Below are 17,381 nucleotides of genomic sequence, written 5' to 3' on the forward strand. Positions count from 1 at the left end.
AGAGTAGCGTGAGCTATTTGTTTATTCGTTCACATGTAGCAGACAATCCACACCACTTGTCTGCCTCCAAGCACTGTGAGTACAAACTACCCCCCTCTCCCCAAACACACACACACACACACACACACACACACACACACACACACACACACTGTTTTCTTTTATGAAAAATTTAGCATTTATTCATTTGGGATGCCAGAGAGTTGAAGAGCCACATTAGGTGCACAGGAGTTTGACAGCAGGGAAACACGTGACTTCTGCGCAGTCATGGTAAAACGTAGATACTAGTCGTGTTACTTTAAGAGCATCCATCCTAAAGTCTGTGCTGGTTGGCTGACACCCTTACAGAGCCATACAAATTTTAGGCAAGCTTTCTTCTCGTCTCTATCCGGTCATTGAGTCTGACGTCACTAGCCGTATCTGGGCCTAAACTCCGCTGCAGGTCCATATATCAAACGATCACTATGGCATTACTGAGAGTTGAAAAACTGTCTAAAGTCTTTCATCTTTAATAAAATGATTAGCGTTCTGCTCTACCAGGTGTAACAATTGAGTTTAACATCCAGGCATCCATGAAAACGGAATTTATGACATTTAACCGAGTTAATAGTTAGCAGGAAGTTAGCTCGCTAGCTTCTATCTAAATACAATATAGCATGTCCTGACTGCGGGGTTTTGTAAACAAATTAAAATGTACAGCTCTGTTATCACTTCCAACATAAATGAAGACAGAAAACTAAACAGCAGTGACGTTTGTAGGGTTACTGAAGTTTGGCTAGCTGGTATATAATGATGTGCTACGTGACCGCTAGCGACACAGCTATGTTAGCATAATATAAACAAGCTAACTTTTTTTTCACTCGATAAAAGTTAACTTGAGTGTTCTCGGTGGTCAGGAACAAATGTAATCGCATGGCAGGATGCTGCAAAAGGACCAAACTTCAGCCAGGAGAACAACTGAGGTGGTTCTTTTCTGCATTTCCCAGCACCACTGTCTTTTACAGATGGCTATAGATGCTCACTGTTGGACCTCTGCACTGACTTCCTCCTTATGTGCAGAAAATCTGGATTTGGATTCATCACTCCATAAAATCTATTACCACTGATTTTTCAGTCTAGTTCTTGTGTAATTTGTTATACATCAGTCTTTTCTCCCTCTTTCCCATTTAAGAAGAATCACTTCTTGACAAAAACCCTTCCACTGAGACCATTTCTGATGAGGCTCCAGTGAACAGTAGATGGATCATCTGACGGGCCAGTTTCCTCAAATATATTAGGGACACACCATACTGAGATACCACACCATACTGAGATTGGACAACATTTAAGCTGATAGCACTTCTAAAATACTATTTATTAATACCATTTTATCTGTGGCAGTTTTTCATAGATTTGAGTAAACAAAGGATTTATTTTTACGTCAGATACTAGTAACAAAGTGCTTAAACGATTTAAAATTGCTTCTCTGCTAATCTGTCCATTATTGGTCAACACAACACTGGTTCATCCCTTGTGTGAGATGACTTTTTAATGCTTAATCATTCATAGATCAGTGTTAAGTGGCTTCAAAACAAAAAACATTCCTCTAAAAATATTCAGGTACAAGAACTGAACTGAAAATGAGTGGAAAAAGCAGCCAATGACCAAAGAAAAACATGTCTGGAGAGCTACTGCTCAAGACCACTTTAAAAAAAATAAATGTCTCTATTTGGAAGTAAAATATAAAGAAATGAGGGGTGGCACAAGAATTTTACACAGTAGTGTATTTACCAAAAAAAAGGTAATATCAGTCCTTTAAGGTCATAACTTTAACCTTCTATCACTCACTGTTCAACCTTCAGGATTAATAGGCATTGACATCTACTTCAGCAGGGAAACCATGAGTGTTACTAAAATTACTGCATTTAATTTTTGGACCTGGTGGTTCCAGGTTCCTGGTACTGTGCATGCTGCTGGCAGCTGGCATCAGTAATGAAATTAGTTTGACCATGTAAAATATCAGGGCAGTGAAAAAGATCTGCAGTGCAGATATTAACAGACTTTCAATATAATGAAAAGTAGCACAAATGTGAACATGCAATGCACTGAAATACAAGAGTGCTGCAAAAAATGTCTTTGTGAAGAGATTCTGAATGTTGGGTCTTTCTGAATGCTTTCTGTTTTGTCTGAGGTAGGCATTAGCAAACCGTTTATGGTAACTGCATTGCAGCAGATATAAGAACATAGCCCACCTCGCTCTGCAGGATCATGACAGCATGGTTGAAGTGGTGGTGCTCCAGTGTAGCAGAGGTCCCATAAAGCAGAGCGAGAGCTGAGCCCGTCCTGCCAAACACACACACACGCGCACGCATATTGGGATCAAAAACGAGGGATAACATAATCAGGATTCAACACATGCAGAGAAACTGATTGAGTTTGGTATGATTTCCTCACCAACCTGTCACCACGTGTTGCAGTACAGAAAACAGCTTGAGAGTCATATCCTAAACTACAGCAAAGACGGAGAGGTTTCACACTGAATAAGATCGTCGTTTAATTTAGCTTCTAAAAAGAATACTCAAGAGAAGTGACACAGCCACAAACGACGCATGCGAGCTGGATTTAAAATGCAAAAATATCCCACATTTTAGTGCCGTCTTTAAATGTTATTTATTACCCATGGTAAAAATCAGCATTTCTTATAATGAGGGTTTTACAAATGTGAATTAGTCTGGATTAATAGGTTGAGGTGTACATGCAATTGCAGCAGATCTGTTGGCTGCTCATCCATGATGTGTGTCCTGTTCCACCACATCCCAAAAGTGTTGTTGGATTGAGATCTGGTGACTCTAAGGGCCATTTAAGCACAATGAACTCACTGCTCTGTTCAAGAAACCAGTTTGAGATGATGTGACGAGAAGATGGGTACAGTGTGGTCATAAGGGGATGAGCATGGTTAACAACAATGCTCAGGTAGGCTGCAGACTTTAAACAATGCCAAAGTCAGTCCAAAAAATATAATTAAGGAAGCAGTACACCACCAGGAGTTTGAACTGCTGCAAGGCAGGTTGAATCCACATCGTCGTGTTGTCTGGCCAGCCTCCTCATCAACAAGACATTTTAACCCAACTGCTCACTTAAGAGTTTCTCTTTTTCAGATCATTATATCACTTTTCTTTCCCATTCTGATGCTCACTTTGACCTTGAGCAGATTTCCTTGTCTACATTGTCTAAATGTACTGGGTTGCTGCCAAGTGATGACATTTGCATTATCAAGCAGCTGAACAGGTGTTGGGCTGCTAAAACCAACACTACTGTGCCCAGCTTGAAAACACTGGGTGCATTCTGAAAGTCAAAATACAATAAAGGAACCCTTAAACTGTTGAGCAGCTGAAATCCTACATGAAACAAGAATAGCGAAAGAAATCTAACTTTCGAAGCAATCTCCTCAGCTGCTGTACATTTACCGTGTTATTGAAATAAAAACTGCAACAGCGCTGTGATAAATGCCCATTCTTTATATAAACATGTTGCCAGAACAACATTTCTCATATCATTTTCTGATATATTTTCGATCATGTTCCAACATTTTTGAAAATCAGCTTGCACTATAACAATCTTGATGGAAGCAGAAAATATTTATATTCAGTAATTTATTAGCTTTTTTTAATGCACCCAGAGTCAGCAATGTTTACAGTTTCTTCGTTAAGGAGACTCTTATATAAGCCTTAAACAACTTCCGACTTGACTCTTGCTGATCTGAGCTGCACTACTGCAGACTGCTGCAGATGGGAACAGCAGTGTGTAGATTGCAGTATGTTCATATGTGTGTGTGTGTGTTTCCTTACTTTGCTTGAAAAGCGTTGTTGGTGCCCCTGTGGTCCAAGTCATGGCACACACATCCGACAATAAGGGCTAAGATCTCCACGTCTGTCAGAGTCTCCTGGAAACCTGCTGTCTGATTGGCACAGAGAACAGGAGGCAAATAAGAAATCACACACACACACAGAGACACACACACACACATTCCATGTGCTCCAGAGCTGCATCTATTACTCTATAATTTTATGAAGCTGTAAGCAGTACATTGAATAAAATGAAAAAAAAACCCCCACTAAAACAGCAGCATCATCCAAAACTATATCCCTCTAAAAATGAGGGGACTGCAGTAACACAGCCAAACAGTGAGATTTATGGCTTGGATGAATGGATTCTGGAGGCCATGTGCTGAGTGAGTCACTATAGGTCATTGTCGGGATAGCGGCAAAGATAGCAAGGCCCTCAGCCTGCTCATTAAAGCACATGGGAGAAGAGCTGAGGGGTCCACAGGAGCTTACACACTGCTATTTCTTTCCCCTCTGCCAATAATCAATTCAGATGGGATGCCACACATTAATGCTGCACTTGATTAAGTGAACTACACTGTGGTGTTTTATACGAGTTTGTGTGCATGTCTGTATGCATGTGTAATTGTGTGAGAGTGTGCGTTACCCCAAGGACCTGATAAATTAAAAGGCCTGCTGGAAAAGCAGAAGTAATTCTCTTGGGGTCTCAATTCAAGCAAACACAGAACTGGCTGTTTGTACAGTTAATAATATAGTGAGTCATCATTTAAATCTCTGTGAGTTCAACGTAGATCAAACTGAAATGTAGTATTACATAAAATAATACGATTTTAACAATCTTAACATTGATCATAGGGTCATTCATCAGCTGCCTAGTTGCAAGCTGGCTAGTTATTTCCATTCATATTCATGCCAGTGTGCAGCAAAGCTATTGCAACCTTATCTTTTAATGTCTCTCATTTATATGCTACGTTAACTTGATTTTCTGTACATCCAGCAACATCCAGGTCCGTCATTTAAATATACTTACTATCCTATCATATGTCAATCACCGGTATCCTGCGCTCCTATTGGTAGTCCTTTGGATCGTTTTCCTCAAAGTTTAAAAAAGTTTAACTCAGAATCCACCCCTTTCACATCGCCAGTGATTTTTCATCCATGGTTGGCTAAAGGCACTAAATGCCACTGACTTTCTATGGCCTCTGGTCGCCATGATTATGGTGGTGATAAAAAACTGTCCAACTTTGCTGCAGACATGTTCACAGCTTGGTCTGAAAAATCTTTAATTTCTTCACTAATGTAAACTGCAGAGAGGGATTTTTTTTTCACCAATTTTATTTGCATTAAAGTTTAAAGTTGTGAATTACTGGGTTTCTTTGCCAACACCAGCACCTGTAGCCTGCTTTGAGGCTTTTTAGTGTGCTTCTAGACCTAGAATTTATGGTGTTGGTACCTTTTGCAGCATTTCCAAGAAGATAATGGGGAAAATAAAGTAGCTTGCTATATGGTTAACTCTATTCACTGATTGTGCAAGACATTTGTGCACCAGATTTGGGAAGTGAAGTTCATTGAAAATGACAGCGACTTCACGTGACATCAGATGAAATAACCACTGGTTCAATTCAATCCTTTTATTGTGCCTACTGGGAAGCTCGGTTTACAGACAAACTGTCAAAACTTATCCACCAAAAAGAAGGATAAGAAAAATGGTACAAAAAAAACAACAAAAAAAACTCAATTTGGTCCAACGAAGTGGACGCAATCAGACTTAAACTTTAAGCTGTGGGACTGAATCATGTGACAACAAAGAAAGGGTACAAAAGGGTGGTAGCAGGTTACCTAGGCAACCAGAGCAACTCAAATGTCCACTAGCAGTCAACCATCAGCACCAAAGTGACAAGTGGCAAAATCGCTTTCCCCTTTAGCACTAATCAGCAAAACAAACCAAACTGGCATTAGCTGATAAGTTAGCACTCACAGTCTTGTCTTGAGATAAGTCAATTTTGACACCAAGAAAACAGGATAGTATAATTTTTTCAGCTTCCCACGTAGAGTCTATGCTATACTATGCTAACACCACAGAAACCAAAGAATTCTCACACTCCTCCAACATGATTTTGCTTGGTACTAGCTAGCTACACACTGTGGCACTACCTGAGCAGTGACTGTCCTCTCTTTTTTGCATATTGGTGGTTGTCAAAATCATTAAGGTACAATATCACTACCTACCACTTTGGAGTGTCAGCCATTATCATATCTGTGCTGGTTTTTGCTGGTGTTAATAATATTAAATGTAGTAAAAAGCAGCGTGGTTTTTGCTGCAGCGCTTTTTGAAATTCTTCATTCTGTATTTTTTCGTGGCCCAAATAAAATTCCATCACGGATACAAACTTTGGTACGTTGCGTAGGGGAGACCGGGGATAGTTGTAACGTGGGTCAGTTGTAACACTTCCAATTTCTCCAATCAGGGCTAAGTTTCAAATGATGTGACTCATCCTGTGCATGCCCAACTCAGTTCTGCTATCACATGTGAAAAATCAGCACATTTCGTCAAACACAGACAATTTAACATGAAAAAAAGTAATTTGTATGCCAAAAAGTAAGTTTTTCTACTTTATTTCAATTTGTAATAGCATTATCTGCTTTGCAGTTAAACTCATCAAACTTAAATTATGTTATTTGTATGTCTATGGGGATATATTCTGTGTGGGTCTTTAGTGCTAATGTTTTAGCCGTTGGCTGTAATGTTAGCTAGTTCATGGCTATAGGAGTCTGGGTCAGTTGTAACAGCAACAGTCTGGGTTAGTTGTAACAATAATGCAGATGTTACAACTTACCACACTATTACTTTAACTTATATTAAACAAGTTGGGGCAACGACATCAGCAGAGAGAGGTTCACTGGTCGCATTTGTATATGCGGTTAATGCCATTGGCAACACAATTCCTCCACTGTTTGTGTTCCCACACATACATTATGCAGACCACTGTGTCAGAGATGGACCAGCAGGAAGTACTGGTAGTGAAATAAATCAGGATGGGTGCAAGAAACAGATTTCCTCATCTTTCTGAGGCACTTTGCAAACCACACCAAGGTAAGCCATGATAAAAAGTAATGGAATTGCGATGCTGGTGAACAACTACATTTTTTCAGCTCCATTGTTATGTTCAAAATTGGTGCAAGAGTTGTAGGTTATAATGCCCACTGAGCCAATGAGGCCAAACTCAAGGAAGACCAACCAAAATGAATGAAATATTCAGTTGCAGAAATTTCCATAATTTGTCTTTTTTGGGGGGTTGGAATATGTTCAAAAGCTAGATTTCTGCATTCTGTCACACACACACACACACACACACACACACACACACACACACACACACACACACACACACAGCTACATAAATGGATGTAAGTGCATTCATGTGTTGAATAAACAAAGATTACATGTTAATATTTTGTTAGTACCCTTATTTCATTGTGTTACATTTCACCCCAGGATATGTTACAACTAACCCAGACTATGGGGTTAATTGTAACATTTCACTCTTCGTGTTTGAGGCCATACCATGCAATGGGTAATTGTGCTGCAGAGAAAATAGCTGCACTATTTAATAGCAGAGACATGTAAATACTTTGCATTACATTTTGAATCCACTACCTTAAAAGAGCTCCAATTTACAGACAGAAATGTGAAAAATGTTACTACTATCCCCGGTCTCCCCTACAGGTGATGTATGTTGAACATCATAGGTGAAAAAAAACCGCAAATGTAGAATGTAACATCATATTTGCAGGTGGATTGTCAAATAAAGACTATTTATAGGAAATTTTTAAAAAATGACATCTGTAAAAATGGGGTTTTTTGTCTTCTAAATTTATTGTCATGGTCAGCTGTGCTACTGACAGTGAAGGATTAGAGGAGGACCCAAATGCAGATGTGCAGAGGCAGACTGCATTAACTGAAAGTGAGCTGTTTAATGACTGTTTATATTCAAACAAAAAACCAAAACATAAGGTCCAGAAGAGGAAATTCTAAATTATAAAACTACAGGAACATAAAAGCTTGAATAAGCAGTAAGACAAGAGGAACAAACACTCAAACTAAGGACAAAAGGAGACAGCGATTATATGTACACAGAAGTGCAATCGGGGAAGTGGAGACAGCTGGAGAGAGTGAGAAAGCTGAAGTCAATCATAGAGAAGAAGACGAGGAAAGTAAAGCTAAAAGCAAAGTGGAACGAACAACTAACTCTAAGATAGCGAAAACATATGGATATGCAACATAGGATGCATACAAACATATATGTAGATATACACTACGATCATTATAGCAAACAAATTATTTAATTAAGTTTTCCAGTTATCAATAGCAGTTTATATGGCAACAGCCCTCATATCGTCACTGCTGGTCAGATCAACTTTCTCAAAGCTTTTCTATTCTTATCTCTAACTGTATGTTGAAATGCAATGCCTTGATCTAACTGTGTTTAGAACAGAAAGTGATCAAAAATGAGCATGACCATTACCGTCAGCATGGCAAACATGCACTGGCAAACGTTGAATGCGTGTCTCCAGTTGTGATAGAGAACCATTCTGTAGTTTTTTCTGACAGTCAGCAGCCATCTGCACAGCGTCTGCAGGGTAAGACAGGTGGCGAGATGAGCACATGGGTCAGCGGTCCTCGTGCAGTTCCAAAACTGTTCGGGGCAATCTCAATCAAGTATTAAAGCAAAGAAATTAAGACAGGGAAACTCAGTGTCCTCACCTCATAGTCAATCTTAAATTTCTGCACCATTCCCAGTTCCATAAACATTCTCAAAGCTGCCGTTATCATGGCGTCAACATCCAGAGAGAAATCATCAAAGGAGAGCTTGTCGATGCCCAGCTCGCAGACTAGGGGGATGTTAGCAGCCTGTTTCGCCATGGCAGGAGGAAACATACAAGAAGAACAAGAGCAGAAATGAAGATGAAGAGGTCAGAGGATGTTGTGCGATTTTCAGATGTTATACGGAAATATAAAAACATGCTAATTAAGACCCGAAGCTTCATTTGGAGGGGTTTAAGATTAATGAGGGGGATCTACTGGAGAATTTCATTGTTGTTTACTTTCAGAGCTCACTGACAATTGTGGCAACAATAATCAGCAGCAGCTTTTTTTCTGTGGTATTCAAACAAAAATATAGGATTCCAATTAAGCATTTTCATATTGAAGCACATCTTCTATCTTTAATCGGTTCTAATGAGCACAACGTCTATCTGATCAGGAGATGCTCTTCCTGACTTGAGTCAGCATTTATAATTGAAGGATTTTGAGCTTTGCAGTCAAATATATCTTAGCAGAGTTAAAGTTTCTGTAAAGCTGTGTTTCTCTTTCCTCTCTATCTGTCTTCTCTAACAACCACCATTGTTTCCTGCGCAAACATTTGCCTTTCTGGCCAGCAGGTATTCTTTAGATCTTAATTCATAGCCCCGGGGTTATGAAATGTCAGCCAGATTTGTTTGCCACTGCCTTTTTCACACCAGTGGAATCCCAGGCAAGCGTGCTCAACAAGGCTACTTATGTAGTGCAGAAAGTGGAGGGAAAGGCAGAAGCAGAGAGCAGTGCTGCATGAGGGGGCTGAAAGATCACACAGGCACACTAGAGAGCAGGGATCCTACTATGCAATAATAGCCACAGGGGAAAATCCTAAACATGAAAGTGCAGGAAAATAGGTCATATCTATTTTTCAGAAATGTCCTGCCAATTAAAAATGTAGTCATTTTCCATATTTTCATCTTTATCAATAATGCATTGTGAATGAATGCTTATTGATTGAAGTAATCCATTCCAAATGCTACAATTAGTTTAAATTCGCAGGGGACTTCTCAGCTCCTATTTATGCTTGTGCGCTGCTGCAGTTCTTTTGAAGCTGAAGTCTGCCAATAATTTCTCTCTTTTGCCATAGATTTTTTTTCCCTTCTCATTAAAGTTAATAAGAAATTGTTATTTAATTAGAAAAATATATATCTTAGTTAAAGCACCTACGAGGAAACCAAATACATTGTGAGTATCTTAACTTTCTGTGAAAAAACTTTCATTTTATGTATCAGTAAAAGTTTATCTTAGATCAAACTTTTGTGAAATCGGGTTGCAGCAGAATCCTAATACACCTTTAATGTTGGTGTTTTATTTCATATGTCTTAATTAATTATTGATTCTTATTATTGTCTTATTATTATTATTAATTAAGGACAGCATTTAGAAGAACAAAACATTAGATCATGGTAATTATCTGCACCAATACAGACATCAAGAAGCCTCCCTTAAGACCTTTTCTCTTGTCTTACTTCTTGTCTTTGCTTTTGTGATTGTTTGCTTCGGCCTCAATAGTTTCCTCCAATGTCCACTAAACAGTGACTCCAAAAGTTAACCAATCTCTACAAACTCCAAATTTAAAATGACCCACTTTGGTCTTTTTTGGATAATCGGATGCCAATATGATCGATCGTTTGTGGATGCTAGCCGTCAGGTTCGTGATGTACAAAGTTTATATACCTATATACACTCACCTGCACATAATTACATTAAAAACAAATAAGCAGCAACATAACAATAACAACAACCACAGGACAAGAGGGGAGAAACCGTAAATAGGAGATTAGTGGGCAGGAAAGGCCAGAGTAAAGGTGGTTTGTGAGCTTAGATTTAAAAGCAGAGATGCAGGACTTTTTTATGTGAAACTGATTCTAGAACTGTGGAGCAGTGACTACAAAGGCTCTGTCACCCTCTTTTGTTTGAGACATGACCTTGGGTCATATGACAGATCTTTGCCAATGGACCTGAGAGACCTGGGAGGTACGTAGGTATGGGAAGATTAATCCAGACGTGAAGTAATAAAGGTACACATAATTTTTTTTTCCTGATCATAAGAATGATAATCTTAGTTTTGTCACTGTTTAACAGCTTTAGCAGTTGTTAATCAGCCAACCTTGTTTGTCTCCAAGACAGTCAAGTAGATGCTATAGGGAATCCTGATATTTTACTGGAAGATATAGCTGTAAATCATCAGTATAGAAATGAAAGGCAATGTTATATCTCTTAATATTATTATTAAATGGAAAAAAGTGCCAAGACCCCCGAGGGACCCCACAAGAAACAGGGGCAGAGAATAAGAAAAACTGACACCTTAAGAGAAGAACTGAACCAGCTGTAACCTTAATGCCAACCCATTGTTAAATGCAAGCCAAAAGAATGTGAGTAACAGATCAGTGCTCACTGTCGACAAAGCCATTTCAAGTGCTGTGAACAGCTTCAACGTCTAGCCCCCAATAACTAAGTTGCCAGCTACCATCTTTTTAAAAATGAGGCTTCAAAACAGGATTTTAGTAGCTTTTAGGGGGTTTAGTCCATTTTTTATTTAGAGTCTATGGAAGTTACCTCATTAAAAGAATACCCCACAAGGTGGTGCTTTCTTCCAATGCCTTATAGGTTTTTGATCAGGTTTATTTAGCCAAACTAAATGCTCAGTTTGTAGCTGCAAGTAATGAGTAGGATATGGCACAGCATGCTAACTTCTCTTGTGCAGTGGCCAATTTGCACCAGTGCCTCCTTTTTTGTGTTTTTCCAAAAACACAAAAAAATATATATTACAAAATACTTAAAATAAAAATATAAAAACTTGATTGTGCCACATCTGCAAATCCTGAAAGAAAAACAAAAGTTTCTACTGTGAACAACAGTGAACATCTATTACCTTGAATTTGTCAACTTCAGTCTTGGAGCAAGTGGCATGGTACGACAGAACCTGCAAAATGATGGCACAGTGTCACTCAGTGTACTTTTCAAACCCTTACCAGTAAGGCTCTACAAGACGCCCAGCTGTTGCTGCAGCTGAAAATACTGCCCGTTTGTACGTTTTAGTGGATCATCCAGATGATGACGGTAACACATCTGGAACAGCTTACAAGAGCTGCAATGTCAGCGCTGATTCCATCGCTCATTCCCTGAGAGAAATACTTTGCACAGGCCTGCAGTTGCTTATTTGATCATGTTTATTCAGTGCTACCAGACGCAGTGCATCAACATATTAGTTCACCCAGTGTCTCAATTCTGTTCTCTACTTGTCCTATTTGGAAACAGCAGTGCTAACTACCATAATGCACCTGAAAGCTCCCTATTGTAATCTAAGGACATGCTGTAAAGGCTGAATAGTGCTGAATGGCTTCATACCGCAGGGCAGATGAGGGATTGCTTTTCACTGCCTCTCATTAATTTTCAATAAAACCTTTGTGAGAAGGTTATCTACAAAGAGAGATCAGCACTTTTTTTTTAATGCGTACATTCTTCTGGAAATATGAGACAAAAAAGAGAAGCCAAGTACAAAAGACCACTGAGAGAGAATAAGTAGGAAGGGAGTTTACATTTTCCATGTAGCAGCTGTTGTTTGCTGTGACTTCTGGTTAAATGTGTTACCCCTGAGCATATGTTGATCGGAACGCAAAGTAAAGATGCCGTTATAGTGAATGAAACAGAAAAATAAATACAGTAGGACTCACAAGCACAAATAAACACGTCAAGCAGTTTGCTTAGCAGTGTTTTTACAAATATAAGTGGATACACAAAAACGCGCTCTTACATCCAAAGCCACCGACTGCTTGGCCCAAGACTTTTTCACCTGGTCGTACATGATGGTGTTGTTGATGCCCAGTCCACAAAAGATCACAAATGCCTAAAAGGATAAAACAGAGAAACTCCCATGGTTTCCAAAATGTTTAGAGAATTGCTAATGCTGAAAAAAATACACAAGCAATTGTAATACCTCAAAAAGACGCTGGTCTGCATCATCGAAGGGTTTCCCATCGAGCCTGTTCAGCACTTGGGCAACACCTGTTACACAAAATAAGTTTACCCATACCAACAGCATAGCAGTAATGCTTTAAGGTTGATACTGGCAGACTAGTATCAGGATCAATATTATGAATTATTAAAGAAAATTAAGGGAAGAGGCAACAATAGTGCACATAAATGTGGTTAAGAAACAAAAGTCTGCAGTGCAGCTATCTCCTGTGTTAAACATTTGGAAATCAGTGAAAACAGAAGAATAAAATGATTGTTTAATAGTGCTGAAGCTGCAAAATAGATAATGTTATCTTTGACCGAAAATCCAGTTATTCTCCACAACCCTGTAGTGGGGTTTAACAAAGCAGTCTTTCCTTTTTAGACCGCTTCTCTCATTGTCTAATCAAAACAGAAAGAACTCCGGTAATAAAGGAGAACATCCAATTAATACAGCAACTCTTATTTCCACATCATTACAATTTTTATTTATCTGCAGGAGGTGAAAGAAGCCTGTCAATGGGATTATGTGTTCATTTCAACGAATAGTGTGAAAAGAATTTACAATGCAACTATGATCAATTTTCATTTTGGTGCCATTAATTTTTAATGCATGGCAAACATTCTCTAAAATCTAATTTTGCTCCTTCTGTATTGAGCTTGTAATTTGTGATGAGTTGCAGCATAGACAAGCTAATTGGTTTAACGAGGCTATATTCCTAGTGCCACAAGTGTTTCATTTAAAAAAACACACACACACACTATCACAATGATCACAGCACTAATACGGGTTTTTACGCAAACGACTTATGGTCTTGTGTGACTGTACCGTACAATTTATTCACTGCTCTGGTGGTGTCAAATTTTGCTTAGAGCTTCACAAAGCATTGGGCCAGACCTGAGCTGCAACCAGCTCAGCACTACATTAATCCAGGAGGAATTACAGTGTATCAAAGAACTAACCTAAACTCAAAGTCATCTTCATCCAGTAACTGGCAATGTTACATTCTGTGAAGCAGCAACCAGAGCACTGTTAACCTATCCCTCTAAGAAAGCACATTTTAAGTCAAAGCTCCACTTGATTGGCTTAGAACAGCAATTATAATGCCAGTTTTTTATATACATTTACCTACAAGAAAGAGTTTCTGCTGGTCAAGAAGTTGAATGAATGAATATTTAAAGTTATCAAGAGTTGATATAGCCTTTATTCAAGAAACACACATCTGTAAGTCAGAAACTTTAAAACTTAAATGTTCCTGGGTAGGTAAAGTCTTTTCCAGTCCTGGAACTGGTAAAAGCAGGGGAGTGTCGGTTCTGATTCATAAAGCAGTTAGCTTTACTGAAACAAAAGTAATACCAGATAAGGAAGGTAGATTTATATTGGTTTATGGACAATTACTGGACACACCAATAATTTTATGTAATATCTATGCACCTAATGCGGACATACCCGCCTTTTTTCATAACCTGTCACAGTATCTTTTGGAATTAGAAGGTGCACAAATAGTGGTAGGAGGAGATTTTAATCAAATACTGGATCAAGACCTAGATAGATCACTTCCTAGGAGAGGCACAGAGAGTAAATCTGTAGTTGCCATAAGGCAGATGACCTCAGATTTGGGTCTGAATGATATTTGGCGGACAATGCATCCAGAAGGCGGGGAATATTCATTTTACTCTCCGCCTCATAATGTTTATACTAGAATCGACTACTTTCTTATTTCTGAAGCCTTAGTGAATAACTATAGATTCAAGTATTGGTAATATAGTAATTTCGGACCATGCGCCAATTTTTCTATGTCTTGGAAATATTTTACAGATTCCTCCAAGCCGCAGATGGCGTTTAAATGTGTCCTTAATTAAAGACTCTGGTTTTATTAAATTGATAAGAGATGAAATACAATTTTACAAACAGACAAATAATCGAGAGGACACTACATTGGCTACTTGGTGGGATGCTATGAAGGCATACTTAAGGGGGAGAATAATTTCTTACGCTTCCTTTAAAAAGAAGGCAGCTAACAAGAATATCATTACGTTAGAAGCCAAATTAAAGGCACTTGAGGCAGTACATTCCCATACAAAAGACAGAGTTACGTTGAATAAAATCGTTAAAGTTAAATATGAGTTGAATGTACTGTACAACAGAAAGGCAGAATACGCTTTATTTCGCATTAATCAAGCATATTGGGAAATGGGAGAAAAGCCGAGTCGTTTATTAGCATACCATCTTAAACAGAAAGACAGTATGAACCATATCCCAGGCATACGACAATCAGATGGGGTTATTTCAACTTCTATTAGACATATAAATGATGGATTCAGGGCCTTTTACAATAATCTTTATTCTACGCAAGGTAGTTTAGATGAACAGAAATTCGAAGCATTTTTTACTGATTTAAACCTGCCACAGCTTTCTACTACTGACCAGCAGATTATAGATGCTCCAATTACAGTGGAGGAGATTACCCGTGCAATTAACAGTATGCCACTTAATAAAGCTCCAGGATTAGATGGGTTACCATTGGATTTCTATAGAGCATTTGAAGATATGTTAAGTCCCCTGTTGCTCGATGTTTATAATGAGGCGTTCAAAGTAGGCTCATTACCTCAGTCAATGCACTCTGGACTTATAACATTTATTCTTAAAACTGGGAAAGACCCTTTAGACCCAAGTGGTTACCGCCCTATATCTTTGCTGAATTCTGACCAAAAAATCTTGGCAAAGGTCTTAGCGGGCCGATTAAAAGCAGTAATGGCGAAAATAATTCATGCAGACCAATCTGGTTTTGTTCCAAACCGCTATGGTCCAGATAATATTAGGCGGTTGGTTAATTTGCTAAATTATGTATATGATTCAGTATATCCAACAGTGGCCCTATCGCTGGATGCTGCAAAAGCTTTTGATTGTGTTGAGTGGGATTATCTGTTTAAGACATTAGAAAAGTTCGGTTTTGGTGATAATTTTATTAGGTGGATAAAGATATTATATGATTCGCCTTCAGCGCGAGTATTGACGAATGGGCTCATATCAGACCTATTCCTTTTACAGAGATCCACAAGACAGGGTTGTCCCCTTAGCCCCGGTCTCTTTGTAATTGCTATAGAGCCTCTGGCACAAAAACTGAGAAATAATGTAAATATATTTGGAATTTCGATGGGTAATAGTCAACATAAGCTTCTATTATATGCAGATGATATGTTGTTACTTATGACCCAGCCTGGGAAGTCAATTCCAGCCCTATTAGAATGTATAGAAAGCTTTACGCTGCTTTCAGGGTATCGTGTCAACTGGGATAAATCAGAGGCAATGCCTATGTCAGGACACTGCCCCCATACTTTATTTAAACAGTGGGAGTTTCGGTGGTCCGTGAATGGTTTGAGGTATTTGGGGATACAAATTACCTCGGATTACACTAAGATGGTTCAAGCAAATATGGAGCCAATGATTGAAAGAATAAAAATGGAATTTGGTAGATGGTCCAGAGTGTGTCTCACAATATGGGGTAAAATTAGTTGTATTAAGATGATGACTGCACCCATGATCTTTTATATTTTATCTAATATTCCATTACACATTCCAGATAAGTATTTCAAAGATCTAGACTTTTTGATCCGGCAGTTTCTTTGGGGTAGTTCACCACATCGTTTAAGTATTAGGAAACTTCAAGCGAGTGTAAAACAAGGAGGTTTTTCATTGCCTAATTTCCAATGGTATTATTGGGTGATGAACGTGAAACAACTTAGAGCTTGGTTACCTACTGCACCAGTTAAACCCATCTGGTCCCATATAGAGACGGAAGTTAATGGCGGTATTTCTCCTTGGAGGGAGCTGTTTGATACCAGTCATAAAACTACCCATCCTATAATTGCAAACGCGAAGACATTGTGGTGTAAATTACATAGGGCAGGTCGCTGGGACTTTATTAAATCACCTTCGGCAACCTTATGGGGGAATAAAAGAATTTTAATTGGAGGGACATCGGTTGACTGGCTACAGTGGCGTAAAGCAAGCATCCTTAATGTATCAGATTTATTTGACTGTGGGACTAAATGTTTTTTAAGCTTTGATAAAATTGTGGAGTTATATAAGTTGAAGCGTAATCAATTCTGGAGATATGTCCAAATACATAGTTCATTATCGAAGCGGCTGGGAACCCCCTTGAGTTGTCCTGTGGGCAGCCCTGTGGAAGTCCTGCTCTCAAGATCACCCTTGGGTAAAGGCATTACCTCTAAGATTTATCACTTATTGCAAGAACGGTCAGCTGACCCTCTCCTTAAAGTTAAGGGCTACTGGGCCCAGGACATGGCATTGGACATATCTTCAGTTGAATGGGATTCATGTTTTCAAAGTGTTAATACTATGTATAAAGAAACAGGCAGTAGATTTATTCAATTTAAGATAATCCATAGGTGGCATCGAACACCGCAACAATTGTATAAATGGAACCTGGCCTCTACGGACGAATGTTGGAGATGTGATGGTCAAAATGCCTCGATTTTACATATCTTATGGAGCTGTTCGGCACTTCGAGATTGGTGGGAAAATATAATGGAGGTAATTTTCAGTGTTTTAAAAAGGAGATTTGGTATCTCACCAAAACTGTCCATACTTGGTATAACCACAGAACTTTCTGATGGAGATTTTTCTAGTTATACAAAAAGATGGATTATTCTGGCTCTTACTACGGCCAAACGGGTCCTACTAAGACATTGGCGGAAAAAGAACCCCCCTCCCTATG

At 38.8% G+C, this 17,381-nt stretch overlaps 1 protein-coding gene across 1 annotated transcript in view; it reads right to left on the minus strand.

The window, feature by feature from the left end:
• The window catches only part of pde11a (phosphodiesterase 11a), a 52,923-nt gene that overhangs the window by 11,808 nt on the left and 23,734 nt on the right, over positions 1-17,381 (minus strand). Inside the window, exons 8-14 of the mRNA XM_082508025.1 lie at positions 12,623-12,690; positions 12,440-12,532; positions 11,558-11,608; positions 8,590-8,736; positions 8,351-8,458; positions 3,828-3,937; positions 2,232-2,322 (exon numbers count right to left, since the gene is read on the minus strand). Of these exons, the coding sequence (XP_082364151.1) occupies positions 2,232-2,322; positions 3,828-3,937; positions 8,351-8,458; positions 8,590-8,736; positions 11,558-11,608; positions 12,440-12,532; positions 12,623-12,690 (668 nt within the window). The remainder of the gene's footprint in view (positions 1-2,231; positions 2,323-3,827; positions 3,938-8,350; positions 8,459-8,589; positions 8,737-11,557; positions 11,609-12,439; positions 12,533-12,622; positions 12,691-17,381) is intronic.

The sequence above is a fragment of the Aulonocara stuartgranti genome, assembly GCF_965226115.1.
Source record: "Aulonocara stuartgranti genome assembly, chromosome: 16".
Taxonomy (NCBI): domain Eukaryota; kingdom Metazoa; phylum Chordata; class Actinopteri; order Cichliformes; family Cichlidae; genus Aulonocara; species Aulonocara stuartgranti.